The following is a 15,147-nucleotide window of genomic DNA, read 5'->3' as shown; positions in this document are numbered from 1 at the left end:
AACTTTCAGTGACCCAGTGTTCATAAAAGAGTCATTGCTATATCCTAGCAACAAAAAGAGTCATTAACCTTTCCTCATTCTTTTAACAAAAACGTAGTGAAGGACAACAGAGTGTCAACGGTAATGAGACAAAGAGGTTCTAATGGAGCTTAAATAGAGCGAACCGAAGAAGATCTGCCTAATCCTTTCCTTTCCAATAAACTTAGAGTATATTATCTAAAACTTTCTGTCATGTATGTCCTATGCAGAAAGGCACAGAATGTTTTTTTAATTTATTCTTTAAGCATTAAACATTTAAGAAACACACTAGAGGGCATGTCACACATCAGCATGCATTACCATACACAGCAAAAACAGCACACCTGAACTCCTCCTCCAAAATTTCATTCCTTTTCATACAGGTGCCTCTACAACTCATTCTCTGCCTTCCACCTTCTTTAATTCTTAAGGAAGAAGGCAATATAATGACATATATTAGAAGGACAAATGTCCATCTAGATGTAACAAAAGCTTAAGAAAGCTATCGGCACTCAAAGGAGACAAGGAAAATGAAAACTTAGGTAACTGGGGCTTATTAGAAATTAAGGCAATTCCTATCTGTTACCAATTAGCACCTTAAACTAAACAGAGTGATACTACATCCAAGGCAGTTAGTTATACCAAGTGCTCTAGTCACGAAACTTTTGATTTTCTCCATGTAATTACTACTGCAGAATCCTAATATATTTTAATGACTCAATAGGAGTGGTTTTGCAGTGCTAGCAATTAAAAAATGTGCTAGGTGTCTTTCCCAGAAAACGCTATTTCTGTTTGCAAAGAGTAATCACAGCTCAGACCCAGGGAGGAAAATCAAAGAAAGCAAATTTGTCAGCTGAGAACTGTCAGTCACTTTTTCAAAGACAGCTCCATAGTTATTAGAGGAACAAGTGAGGACAGGCCAGGAAACCTCTGTCTGTCCTACCTTACAGCAATCCAGCAGAAGGCCAAGGACAGGACGAAACTTCAGGGTGGCCCCATTAAGGACACCTCATTGCATTGAAGCCAATTTTTCATGAAGTTGGGACTGAATCTGAAATGGTGGCCACTATATTTATTTTGAAATCAGATTTCATCCATAATACCACAACCAAGAAAACAGTTGACATCCAAAGAAGCACAGAGTGGTAATTTTATACATGTATAGCTTTCTGGATTCTGTGGAGATAATCAACCGAGGTGGTCCTAACTCATACCAGTTTTCAGTCCTGGTAAAAAAATAGTCACTCAGATTGGCATTAAGAAGCATTTTGTTTCCTTTTTATTCTAAATTTGTGTCATTTAAAATATAAGCTTAAATAAAGTTAAAAATCAAGCCTATAAGTTAAGGCTATTGCTAACACTCTACAAACACCACAAAAACTAGAAAATGTTAAAACTCAGGAGTCAGTGACAGTTGACTGGGGCATCCCATAGACTCAAGATCAGAATTTCCAAGGATATTTGCAGGAAAGAATTCCAGATGTTTGGAAAAGGTGTCTGTGACCAGCATCTCAGACTAGTGCTAACTAGTTGCTGTGTTCACTCACGCACTCAATCACTCTTTGTTTAACCCTTTATTGAAGTCCTGCTAGGTGGCAGGATCTGTGCTAGACATTCACTTGAAAAACACCAGCCCTGTCCTCAAAAGCCTGCCCTCTCTTAGGAGAGAAAGACGAGTGAAGATGCAAACATACTGCTTTGTGCTAACTGGTTTGATGAGGTCAAGGATAGGGGCTGGACTAACTAGTCATGGTGGGAGAAAGGTATAAGAGAAGGTTTTCTGGAGGAAGTGACGTTTGAGGTGAGAACTGAAAGACAGGTATTTAACAGTCAGGAGAAGGACAAAAGAGAGAAGTAGGAGAATGGTACAAGCAGTAAGTAAATATTCACAAACTCCCTGTCAAGAGAGAGTGTGGCCCATACGGGATATGTAAGTAGCTGAGACTGGCCAGAATGTGGATTTAAGGAGAAAGAAGATGCGGGAGAAAAGAAAGTGCTGTCTTGTCCATCCAGGATCTGATGACCACTATAAGTTGGAGAAGGGGTAGTAAAAGAATGACCCCAGGTTTCTGTTTAGGGCCACGGGCTGGAAGAGGGGATCCTTCCTGAGACTGGAGATAAGGGCGGCTACCCTTAAGGCTTTGACTTCTGGGGCCCAGTATCCTCATTTGAAAATTCCAGGTTTCTTGCAGCTACAAAATGCTATAATTCCAGGAAACTGGAAGACTTGAATTATAAGATCCGTCCAATAACAGTATTTTTGGAAAACGGCCTCATCAGCAGGATCCTGATAAATGTATGTAGCCAACCGTACGGGGTTGCATTCTCCTATTCTGGTTGCCAATCTCAGGAGCAGAATAACCACCGCTTCTTACTGACCAGTTCCTCTGTGCCTTATGTTCTCCTTATATCCTCTCAGAAATCTGTGAGGTAGGCACCAATATTTTCCCCATTTTACACAAGGGAGAACAAGGTCAGAAGGGTCTCATACTCATTCAAGGCCATTCTGTGAAGGGCAGAACCAGGTTTCCCAGCCACATCACCTCAAAAGCCTCAGGGCAAAATCACTGAATTTTCCCGCCTCTGTCTTACAGCAAAGTCTGCTCAGACAAACCAACTCATCACAGTCTACAAACGTTACTCTGACCCAATTAAGGAAAGATCTTTTGCAGGGGGAAACGGGTTGCTGAGGAACAAGACAGGCTTTAAGGATGGTGTCGTCCCATGAATCGCAAAGTCTGGCCCCGGTCGGACCTTTCGAATCAAAACCTTTGAGATGGAGAGTGAGGGCTCTGTACTGCCACGGGAGCCCATGGAGCAAGGTCAGGATATGACAGGCTTAACCCTGTGGAAACAAGGAAACTAAGACCGTTGCTTTAATTCCAGGCCCAGAAAATACAGAGCCCAGGTGTACCACACTCCCCACCACCTGCCACTGGCAACCTCCTAGGGCTCCATCTGCTGTGTAACGGGCCAAATCTCCATCAGGCAAAGCTGCCGGGTACAGAAACAGAAAGGGTGGCCCGTTTCGATCAGCCTTGTTTGCCTGCAATTCCCCGCCCCCCCCCCACCCCCCCATGGGTGAAGTGACAAAGACGAGGCAGACAGCATAATTTGGAACCGGATTTCCCATACCACATCACATTTTGTAGTAATTCTATGAAATTCAAGTTGGATGTTAGAACGTCAGTTTAAAAGGAAACTGGTTATTAGTAAAGGATAACAGGTGCTATAAAACTATAGTAAGTGTTGACATTTGAAGGAAAGGAAGCATAATAACCTAATGCCTTTTTTGGCTTTGCCTGGAAATGAATAGCCATTCCTTGTCAATTCTCACCTCTACTTCACTCAAAGACTGCATACATAATAGCAAAGATCACCAAGAGAAAAACATTACGTGCACTGTCAAGGACAAATAAGACCGTGGCATCAATCAAAGTGTAATGGAACGAGAGAGATGTGAGATGGCAGGAGGCTAAAACACAATTGCAATTATGTTTTACTTTGTTGGGAAATAATTGTTACAAATCTGTTACCTTGGTCTCCCACCCTTATAGTATGAAACAGAGCCTATCTAGATTGTAAGGCATCAAAAGACATTTTCTTTTTCCTTACAGAAAGACTCCAAGTATGGGACAGCTCTGGTTTCTAAACACACGAGTATATCACACATAAAGTTTCCTTCTCAGAAAACTATTCCAAACCACCTTTGGCGTCTGGTTTCTGTACAAGATGTGGGCTATTTCTACATGACCGCAACAAATTGGAGAATTAAAAATAAATTATTTGTTGGATTGAGCTAGGAGAAGAAAACATGACATGACAGCAACGCACTGAACTGGGAATCCAGAGCCCTGGATTCTGGGTGTGGCAGACAGAAAGTGATATTTCATCTCTGGGTTTCTGCTGCTTTGTGGGCATAACGAGGGGTGTCAGTAGAAAGCCTCTAAGATCTCTTCTGGCTTCAAAATGTCATAATTCTGTGTCCATGGAGCAGAGTCTACTACCATACTACCTACCCTCTCCCCAAGAGGGGGACATACTGCTTTCCCTCTATCAGACCTAGGATCCTTGTTTATGCTGAAAAACACACATCCCTTAAGAAACCATGGAGATCCATTGGCATCACTTTTCTACTGTTCTCCTAAAATGTTCTGGCTAGTAGTTTGTGTGTGTGTGTGTGTGTGTGTGTGTGTGTGTGTGTTTTAATGTTTGTTTATTTTTGAGAGAAAGAGCTTGCAAGCAGGGGAGGGGCAGAGAGAGAGGGACACAGAGGATCCAAAGCAGGCTCCGCACTGTCAGCACAGAGCCTAATGCGAGGCTCGAACTCACGAACTGTGTGATCATGACCAGAGCTGAAGTCAGACATTCAACCAACTGAGCCAGCCAGGCACCCCCAGGCTACTAGTTTTGAAAAATTTTTTTCTTAAAACTAACACATATTGGGGCTCTTGGGTTGTTCAGTCGGTTGAGTGTATGACCCTTGATTTTGGCTCAATTCATGATCCCACGGCCTGTGGGATCAAGACCCTCATCAGGCTCCATGCTGAGCATGGAGCCTGCTTAAGATTCTTTCTCTTGGGGTGCCTGGGTGTCTCAGTGAGTTGGGCATCCGACTTTGGCTCCGGTCATGATCTCTCAGTTCATGAGTTTGAGCCCTGCATCGGGCTCTGTGCTGACAGCTCAGAGCCTGGAGCCTGTTTTGGGTCTGAATCTCCCTTTTTCTCTCTGCCCTTCCCCCACTCATGCATGAGCATGCTCTCTCGCTCTCGCTCTCTCTCAAAACTAGACTTAAAAAAAAAAGATTCCCTCTAAAATATAAATAAATAAATAAATAAATACTTTTTAAGAGCCCTAACACATATTAAACACTTACCAGAGCCTGGGTACTACCAAGTGCTTTACAAGATTAACTCTTTTAATTCTCACAACCCCCCAAAAATATATATATTAGTATTCCTATTTTAAGGATAGGAAACCAAGATACAGAAAGGTTAAGAAATTTCTAACAATAGAGATTTCACGGACCACTTTCAGGGTGCTATTCAAGTCTAAGGTGAACCTGGGGCTTGGAGACCTCTGGACCATAGGTGGTGCTTGGCCAGGACACAGTAGGTGACAATGATCTCGTTACTCTGTGTATGCAGATACCCACTCATTTTATTCAGAGATCCTAGAAGGATTCTTCTAAAGCATCCTCTTAATCATTTGACCAGTCCCTTAGAATCAAGTGATTTTCCTTTTTCCCTGCAACACCCCAATACCCAGAATTTACCTCTTTCTTTTTCCTCTCTTCTTCCTTCCGTTTCTTCTCTTCTCTTATCTGTGCTAAGCGCTGTTTTTTGCGCTCTAGCTCAGCTTTTAAGTCACTTTTGTCAGACATGTTGGTTTCCTTGGAGGAAAAGAAAAAAATGTGAATATATAAAAATAACCTTTCTGTATTATCATTGCAAAAAACATTCAAAAGCTTGAAAATGTGACTTTTTGACCACAACAGGTTGTATTACGTAGCCTATGTCGAAGAATCAAAGAAACAAATGAAGTTAGATCTGGTCTCATGCTATGTAAATACCTTCCTTTTTATGTATTCATAAATATTTGAAGAAATACAATGGTATAATCTGTTCTGGTCTGAAGAATAATAGCAACTTCAGAATAAGCAAGACAACACTTTCTGTGCAAGTTTCTTAACAAATAAACAATAAATAAATAAATAAATAAATAAATAAATAAATAAGAGAATCAAAAAAGAACTTTCACCATGACTTCCAATTTAGACGATAATGCACCAATTCATCCCCACACTGAGAAAAGAACATAGGCTGTCATAAACCCTTAGAGATGTGCCCTGCTCAAATTTCTATGGACTCAGTAAACATTCCTCCACTGAGCCTGGGCACATAGATTTCATTTTGCCTAGCATTATATGCATCAGGGAAGACAGCCACTAAAGACCTAACATGTTAATCTTCTTTTTCTGTAAAACTCCTCCCAAACTGTCACAACTAATTTTGTCTCCAGTACAATCCTATCTCTATAAAACGTTCATCTGCATACTGAACGCAATAGTGCTTATCCTGGCACTTTCCCTTTCCAGAGCAAAAGATGTTTATGAACACATGAAATAGTAGGTAACACCATGGCAAGTTCTTGGGAAAATTTATCTGAATGAAATTTAATTTCTACATTAGTGGGGATGGTGATGCCAATGGTGATGATGCCAGCCAGAAATATTTGCAAATACAATGAGTTCGGAGAATACTGTCACCAGTTACCAATGATTAAATTTGCCTGTTTCATGCTCTCAATTGGAAACTAAGAAAATGGAAACACTGAGAAATGAAGAACCCCCCCCCGACCCAAATTCCAAAAATAAAGCAAAAAAACAAAAAAATCCAAAATGTCATGAATATTAATTTACATATTATTTATATGCAGCTATGATGAATATATAATGAATCCCTAAGTAGATGACAGAGGAATGAAAGGCAAAAAAGAAGCAAAGAATACAAAAGAATGAAATATCCTCAAACTTCCTGTCACTGCCTTTAGAAGGTAATCAAGAAGCTGCAGTTACCCTAAGACACACTTCCCCAAAAATACTCATAGTTGGAAAATGCACTTTACTGTACATATTCCTTCTGGTTCATGATGTAATGGCAAAGAATTGTGAAATAATAGCAATAATAATCACAATAATTAATCTTTGTAATCAATTCATGAACACACGCTATCTTCATTTTTCAACAAATATCATCGAATAATTAATCTTTGCCAGGCATGGTCTAAGGCATCAGAGTACAAAGATGAGGAAAATCAGATTCTCCCCTTCAAAGAGTGCATAACTGCACTTTGTAGGCATGTGGGATGGCTGGAGATGTTCTCTGAGATACTGGCCTGTGGGTTTCTGAGTGGCAAACATTTATTTGTTATCACATTTAATCATAACAATCCAAGGAGACCAGTGTTGTTATTAATACCTTGCTTGCATTTCAGATAATGAAAGCTCAGCAAGACCTAAGAACATATAGTCAGTACATGGCAGCAGCTAAATTCAAGCATGCCCATGCTCTGAACTACTCCACTCTGCTGACTCCAACGTACAAGTTAGGCAGAATGCAGAGAAAAAGAATAATTAAGATCTACTAGAACGAGCAAGCATATGCTTTGAGGAGGAGAGGAAATGTAAGGTGGATATCAAATGAGGTCAGAAACTAGCAAAGAAGGGAAGATACCGATATGCAAAGACCTATAAAATGGGAACCAGCAGTCTAAGAGATGCGGATGAATCCAAGCCAAGAAATATAAACTTTAGTTGGTAAGAATGTATTTATGGCGGCAACAGGTAAAGCCTTTGGAAAACAGAAGAGTTTCATTTGGTATAATGAGAGATGGGAAATCACAGCAGCTCTTTGAAGGGGAAAGTGACCAAGTAAAAATGGAAACTGCTTAAGCCTACTCTTGTCCCTGCCTGGAAAACAGATAGGAGCAGAAACTAGAAATCAAGCAAGCTGCCTAGAGGCTGGTGATCTACCTGGATCGATTGCACCTGCATGAGGATGGTGGGTGGATGTAGAGACCGAATGTAAGGAATGTGGGCAGATGAAAGCATGCTAAGAAGGAAGAAGTAACTCTTGATAGCCTTTAGATATGGAAGCAAAAGAGAAAGACTCAGACACAATTCAACTTTGAGAAAGCAAGGAGGATAGCAGTGAAGCTGGAAAGAGAAGGCAGGAAAGAAATAATGAAAAAACTTGTAGTATGTTGTGATCTGGGTGTCAATGGGATTTCTGGGCAGAAAGAATGCATAGACACTATAGATGGGATGAGAAGCTGGATGGGGACCGGCGCTGTGGAACAGAATTCTGAGTCATCCACCTACGAAGCTTAAAGCTGAATCACAAATTCAAAGTCCTACAGGAGCCAGGCAGATAACATGAGGACACAAAGCAGTGATTAAGACCAGGCAGAGAGGAAATAACCTGCCTGAAGAAGAAAGCTCTATCCAGCTCCATGGCTGACATGGAAAAATATGAATCAAAGCAGTTAGATCTTCTGATTTCTTTTTAAGAGAAACCATGGAACTGACAAAAATCAGGTTTATCACTAAAATATCATTTGCCAATAATTTTCAACACCAGTGGGCAAAATTCCTGGCAGGAGAAAATACGACCCTAATTCCAGAAGCCATCTGTGAAATTTCATATACTCTTCCTTCTCCTATGGGGACCAATCAGATTTATGTTTTTGACATTTTTTTGGCCGTCAGAAATGAAATGTCCAATCAAAAAGATCACTATTAAAGCAATAATTGTGTCATTCTGAACACAGCCAGTGGAAACTACTTAGAATTTTCTCCCACACATTTCCCCAGTTGCAATTGGACTTCTTCTAGTCCACCAAAAGGGCCTGCCACAAATTCAGCTATATACTATGGTCATTAAGGAGCAAACTATGTAATAAGAACATCCTATATTTGTTGTGATTTTCTGGTTGACCTTCATTCATGAGCAGGAAGTAAAGTGTATATTTAGTACGTTTCTGCAAAAAGCAAAGTTCTTCTTACAACTAATAAACATGTCTGACCATGCTGGTAATTTAAGTTGGTGTTACCAGCCACACAGCCAATATTTTTTAAATAAACAACAAAAACGCCAACGGAACTTTTAAAAAGTATTAGGTAGTGATGTTTCAAGTAACACACTTTTTAAAGGTCGTAGAGACACAATGGCAAAAGATAGCTATAGAGTATCTTCCACTTACTGACTTTTTGGATCTACTCCAAAATAGACATTTTGCACCAACACCAAGTAGAATAAGAAATCTCAAGAGAACACCTCATAAAGGGTTTGGGAAGTACACATTAGAGTAAATGAATGGCCCTTTACACACAGTAAAAAGGCTGCAATCGTGGCACTAAATGCAGTGTCAGCACTAAACTCCCCAGGCTTTCCCGGGGGGCTTGCCACTCTGACTCACTAAATCTCCCTGCACATCAAGCAAAGCAAATTGAGGAGCAAAGCATGGGGGACATGAGTTATAGAGCTTCCTGTGGCTAATGTAGGTCATTGCAAAGGCAATTCTGATGCTCTCAGTTTAAGAAAATAAGAGTCAGAGCTACCTGCTGCTAATTATTGCTCACCTACTTCACACACACACACACACACACACACACACACACACACAAAGCTGGTCTCTTTTATTTAAAAATTAAAAAAGGGGTCAGGAGAGAAATCACACCCACCTCTGGGTGTAAGTCTGTTCATCACCCTACTCTGCCACCAACCAGCCAACTACAGTTTACCTCTCCCCTGTCTTAGGAACAATTACAGCTCAGCCTCACCCACTCCACCCATTCCAGGGTCAGATGATGTACTTTTATGATGCCCGCTCAGCTCTCCTCAGAGCAGAGTCCCATATTCCAAATTTGTTTTCTGTTGGTGACATTCCTCTTACCCACACTTTCTTACAACCTACCTTCACTTACCCAACTCTCACTTTTTACCTCCTCCCACCCCTGCATCTTAGCTCACACTCTCCTACAAATTCTCCAGATTTACTACTGCTGAATACAACCCTACTTCATCTCTTTTCTTTCTTTTCTTGTCCCCCAAGTTACCCACCCCTCAACAAGAAATATCCAAAAGTTCAAATCAGCTACTCCATGTCCTCTGGGCTCCATACACTAATCCCCAACACTTATTATTATTTTTTTTTCAAATTTCAATTCTCTACTTCTGATTCCCCCCCTTTTTTTTAAAAGCAGAACATTATTTTTTTTTTAATTTTTTTTTTCAACGTTTATTTATTTTTGGGACAGAGAGAGACAGAGCATGAACGGGGGAGGGGCAGAGAGAGAGGGAGACACAGAATCGGAAGCAGGCTCCAGGCTCTGAGCCATCAGCCCAGAGCCCGACGCGGGGCTCGAACTCGCGGACCGCGAGATCGTGACCTGGCTGAAGTCGGACGCTTAACCGACTGCGCCACCCAGGCGCCCCGTCAGCAGAACATTATTATATTTCAACACACAACTTCTGTACAACCAAAATTAAAATATCACAGTAAGATGTTGGAGACAAAACACGGCATTTCATTTACAATGCATGGCGAATGGTTAACATTCCTTAGTCATAAATAATCTCTTACAAACCAGTAACAAAGACACTAATATTCCAAGGGAAATGAAAAAAAAAAAACAAAAAACACAGAGGAAAATGAAATAACAAATGTTTAAGGACATATGAAGATAATTGAACTGAGCAATAACAGAATAAAAGCAACTTCTTTGTAGTATCACATTGACCAAGATTAAAACATTGACATCTAATGTTTGCACAGTTTTAGAAAACAAAACAAAAAAAAACACTGGGAGACAAGATTGATGAGGACAGTCTATACAATTGGGGGGAAATCCCTACTTTTGACTCAAAATATAAATTTTGGATATGATTAATTCCAATGAAGTGGATATACTAGGACTATTTCAACAAATTATGTGGAGAAATTCAAAATAATTTACATATAAGCATGTTCACTGCACAGAAAATTTGTAGCTAATGGATTTCTCTTTTCATCCCTGGTTCAACCTTTATTCCCTTGCTTCACTATAACTCATCTCCACCCATCCTCCCAAATGTCTCAGTTCTCATAACTTTTGCTTCAGTCCATCTCTGAGCCCAGTAAAAGGCCATTTGATCTAAGTTAAATGAATCAATATAAGAAAAGAACTTAGAATCATGCCTAACAAATATTAAACACCCAAGAAAATTGTTTTTCCTCTTCCTCCTCTTCCTTCTCTACTTCTTCCTTTCCTTCTCTTCCCCTTTTTATATTATTATTATTATAATCATCATCATTATTATTATCATTACTATTACTATTACTGTTTTCTACCATGCCAACCCTTTCCCCCATCACTAAGTCCACCTTAATTCAATAACCAAAGTCATCATTCAAAGTTCACTGCAATCATTTAAAAAATATTACAGTGAGAAATACATTAAAGGTATATAGCATGTTACTGATTTAGTAGCAATATAATCAGAGTAAGAAAACCCAATCTGTGATCCAAGAGAGTCTAAGGCACTCCAGAGCAAATAGAAGGAGCTTCTCAATCTAATGGATTATAAAATGGAAGTTATGTGGTTAAAGAGATGTTACTCAAATAAAAATATTGTAAAAAATTAAATGCAGTCATTTAATTTAGTAATAGTAAAATTCTTCTCAATTTTTCAGTTGAACACAGGAATTACATATCAAGCTGTCCCAAGTAAACATCCTCCCGTATCTCACCCACTTCCGCCCAGAGGATGGAGAGGCACATGGAGAAATGGTTTCTTCTCTAACGAAGAAGTTAGTTGCAGGGAGGGTTAATCCTGCCATTCCATTATAGAAATGGCTCATGATCCTAAGTCTCAAAGGAGGAAGAAATGGGGAGAGAAAAGAAGGAGGAAAATGTATGAGAGAAAAACATGGACACTGAGGAAGGAAGAAACAACACAAGTCATTTTCACACTGGCCCTTGTCTTTCCAGTTAACCTTGCATTTCCTTCACACTTCTTAAGTCCACACACATCCACAAAGAAAAGAAAGTTTTCAGTGTTTCTTGAATGCAATGAGGCCTATAACCTACATTTTCATTTCTGCATGTACCATCATGGGATGGTCGGGTCCTGTTTAGAACCAAGTATCTAACAGAGAAGCAAAGGGTTTAGCTCTGTTTACACAGCTGCCAAGTAATAGACTCTCCCAAGGCTTAGCGTTTGAACAATATAGACTTCTATTTCCTTTTGGTTGTCTACGTTGGCAGCAGTTTGAGATTCCATTTCTAATGCTGGCATATGCAAATGTATTTTTAAGCTTAAAGTCAGAATCCTAGGAGGTTTAAATCATTGCCCAGCTGTGGCCAGACTCATTGAAAAAAATATCCAGAAACAAGTTCTCTTTTTCTGCCTGAAAACAATTGCTCTTGTCAGCTCTTTACTATGAGCTATTGAACTTTTCATCTGCCACTAGGTATGCATAAGAAATTTGATCTTTCCCAACCTTGTTTCACCTGCCTGGCTTTTCATAAAATGTAGCTGACTTCTCCCAACTGGATAGGTGGACAAGGGATGATACAGACCACAACCATTTGCCCATTTATACAGTGATATCTTGCCTTCTATAAAAGGAGGGTTATAGAAGTCTCAAGAGGGATTTGGCTGGTGAAAGACATGAGAGGGTTATTTGCTAAATTTTTACAGCCAACAGGACACTGTGAAAACAAAACTTTTTTTTTTCCAGTTAATATTCTTTTTATTATGTAATGTGAGCTTGGTCGCAACAAGGTACACCTCTTCATCAGGAGTTAAGTCTAGAATATTTTCTGAGACTTGTTCCCTCATCCAGGTTGGGTTTGTTTTTTTTTTTTTTTGTAATTTATTGTCAAATTGGTTTCCATACAACACTCAGTGCTCATCCCAAAAGGTGCCCTCCTCAATACCCATCACCCACCCTCCCCACCCTCCCACCCCCCATCAACCCTCAGTGTGTTCTCAGACAAAACTTTTAATAAAATCCATCTCATAGTCGGAAGTTGCCCGGGGTCTGGTCTACTCATACTGTTAGATGAGCAGTTTTTAAACGTTTTGCTTTCAGCATCCCTTGATACTCTTAGTTCCCAGTGACCCCCAAAGAGCCTTTGTTTATGTGGGTTACATCTATCAACATTAACCATGTGAAAAATTAAAACCGATAAAACTTTAAATATCTAATAATTCATTTTAAAATCACAATAAACTTGTTACTTACTAATATAAAATTTTTATGGAAAAAATAGCCATACTTCCCAAGGCAAAAAAACAAATAGTAAGAAGAGTGCAATTCCTTTACATTTTCACTTATTTCTTTAATATCTAGCTTAATAGAAGTCAACTGGATTCTTACAGCTGCGTCTGCTTCCAGTCTGTTGTGATATGCTATTTTAATTGTGAAGAAAATCTGGTCTCACATAAATATGTATTCCAAAAAGGAAGAGTATTTAAATAGCCTCTTAAGGTAATTGTGGACATTCTTCGATATTACACCAAAATTCAACAGATGTCAGTTTCCTAATGTTCTGTTGCAATGTAATTATGAAATGACATCAATTGATGAGCTTTTTGCACTCTTTTTGCACATTAAAATCTATTGGTCAATCTTAAACTTTGAATGAACCTTTGACCCATGTATGATTTTATAACATTATGCACTGGTTATCTAGAAAATTATTTAGAAAAGTATGCAGACTTCTCAAATGTTGATACAGGTGACTCTCCAATATCCAAAAATCAAACTTGGTAATATCACTACCAAACTCTTAGGAAAACTCTTTAGGTATGGTAAAGCTGATATAAATTTTCCAAAATTCTGATTTTTGCTGAAAATCTTAAATTTTGTCATTAGCAGCAAATATTGTCAATTCTGACAAGATCATGCCACTCTCATTGATTTTTGAGAAAATTTCTGCCAAAAACCCAACTCTGAATAATCCTAGTTTGTCTGTGAATTGTACTTTCAAATAAAAAACAAAAACAGTGTTTCATGAAAAAAGGCAGGTAGTTTGGCTCACAACTCAAACTACTGCACAAATCTTATCTCGAGACAACCACTGAACTTTGGTAGGCAGCAAAAGTGCCTTATGTGTTCCCATTTGTCACACAGTAAAGACATGTGCTCAAGGGTAGAGATTTAACATAACATTTTTTTTTTTCTGCTTCATGAAGGACATTCTTAAGTGAAACAGGGTTGGTTGGTTGGTTGGTTTAAACTGCAAGCATGTGGCAGTGAAGGTTGATGCCAGTACTGGTCTAGTTTGGTGCCACTGTCTCAATTCCTGCTAAGTATCAGCAGTGTCACCCACCATTGCTTTCACACCATCACTGCAAATGTCAATCTGGTGAAAAAGAAAATAAAAATAACATTTTGTGAAAATTGTCTTGACCTTACAGGTTTCTGAAAACATCTTAGGATCCCAGGGATCCTCAGACCACGCTTTGCCTTACCTGCTTCTTATAAGGTGGAGTTGATTCTAAAGCCTATAGAGACTGAACGAAATTTTGCTGTTGATATAAATAACCTAAACAGAAGGGTTTGAGTTATTTCTTCTGCAGAAAAGAAAAAGTGAAAGACACAATAGTAGAATCACTGAGAACAGAATATTTCAGATTAGAGTCAAGCAACTATAATGATTTGGAAATACCTGGAAGATCTAAGACCTGTGGATATAGCATAGGGAAAAGTGGAATTACAGAAAGAGTAAGGTCTTGAAGGAAAGATTCCATAAAACTATATGTGAAAGACTTGCTTAAACCAGAAAATAGGTAAGGAAGAAAAACTGAGATGACTTCTCTCACTGCTCATTCTCTTTCTCCCCTCACTACACACACAAAAAAATTAATGGAGCTCACTCAGCCTCACTATGAAGTAAACTAAACTAGTGGCTAATAAAATGCAGACTTCTATGTTGTGAAAAAAGTGTTTAATTCTTTTGTTCTTTTAATTTTGCCATTTTAATAATTACAATTATACATGTTTGTTTCAAGACAAGAACATCAAAAATTATACAATCCAGTACCAATATTTTACCCATAAATAGGGAAAGCGAGATGCAGAAATCTAAGCTCACCACCATTAAGTGGACAAGTTGGAACTGGAAACACCAGATCTCCTTATTCTTGAATACTTTCGCCAAATAATGCTTCCTTTTCAGTGTTTACTTAAGATTTTACTCATTTGAATCAAAAGGAAGATCTTAAACAAAAGGCTTTTATGGTGGATCTTGATCTGTTTATAGCCAGTCCAATCTTATGGTTGCTCTCTACCACCACCTGGTGGCAGAAAGTGTAAATTGCATGGGAGAGCTGACAACAAGAGAAAAGGCTTCGCCGTTGAAATTGCCAAACACACCACCGCAGCCAATACTGGGTAGTTCAAGACTCCAAGAGTTTCATCCACAGACGAAAGATCTATTTATGTCAGTAGAGAACTACTGTTTTTGAGGAGGGAAAAAATTTTAGTCCATGAGTCTATGGACTCATCTATGTTGATTTTTCTGGGGTCCTCTTAATTTTACTCACACTGGGTTAATTCTTTACTAGGAAATCAAGC

The 15,147-nt window shown here is 39.1% G+C and overlaps 1 protein-coding gene across 5 annotated transcripts in view; it reads right to left on the bottom strand.

The window, feature by feature from the left end:
• The window catches only part of DYNC1I1 (dynein cytoplasmic 1 intermediate chain 1), a 315,653-nt gene that overhangs the window by 278,478 nt on the left and 22,028 nt on the right, over positions 1 to 15,147 (bottom strand). For all 5 annotated transcript variants that reach the window (XM_045494852.1, XM_045494850.1, XM_045494854.1 and 2 more), the window contains exon 2: positions 5,294 to 5,410. In XM_045494852.1, the coding sequence (XP_045350808.1) occupies positions 5,294 to 5,401 (108 nt within the window). In that variant the 5' untranslated portion in view covers positions 5,402 to 5,410. The remainder of the gene's footprint in view (positions 1 to 5,293; positions 5,411 to 15,147) is intronic.

The sequence above is a fragment of the Leopardus geoffroyi genome, chromosome A2 (assembly GCF_018350155.1).
Source record: "Leopardus geoffroyi isolate Oge1 chromosome A2, O.geoffroyi_Oge1_pat1.0, whole genome shotgun sequence".
NCBI classification, from domain to species: Eukaryota; Metazoa; Chordata; class Mammalia; order Carnivora; family Felidae; genus Leopardus; species Leopardus geoffroyi.
The sequence above is the reverse complement of the archived record's forward strand: the minus strand, read 5'-3'. Positions and strand labels throughout refer to the sequence as shown.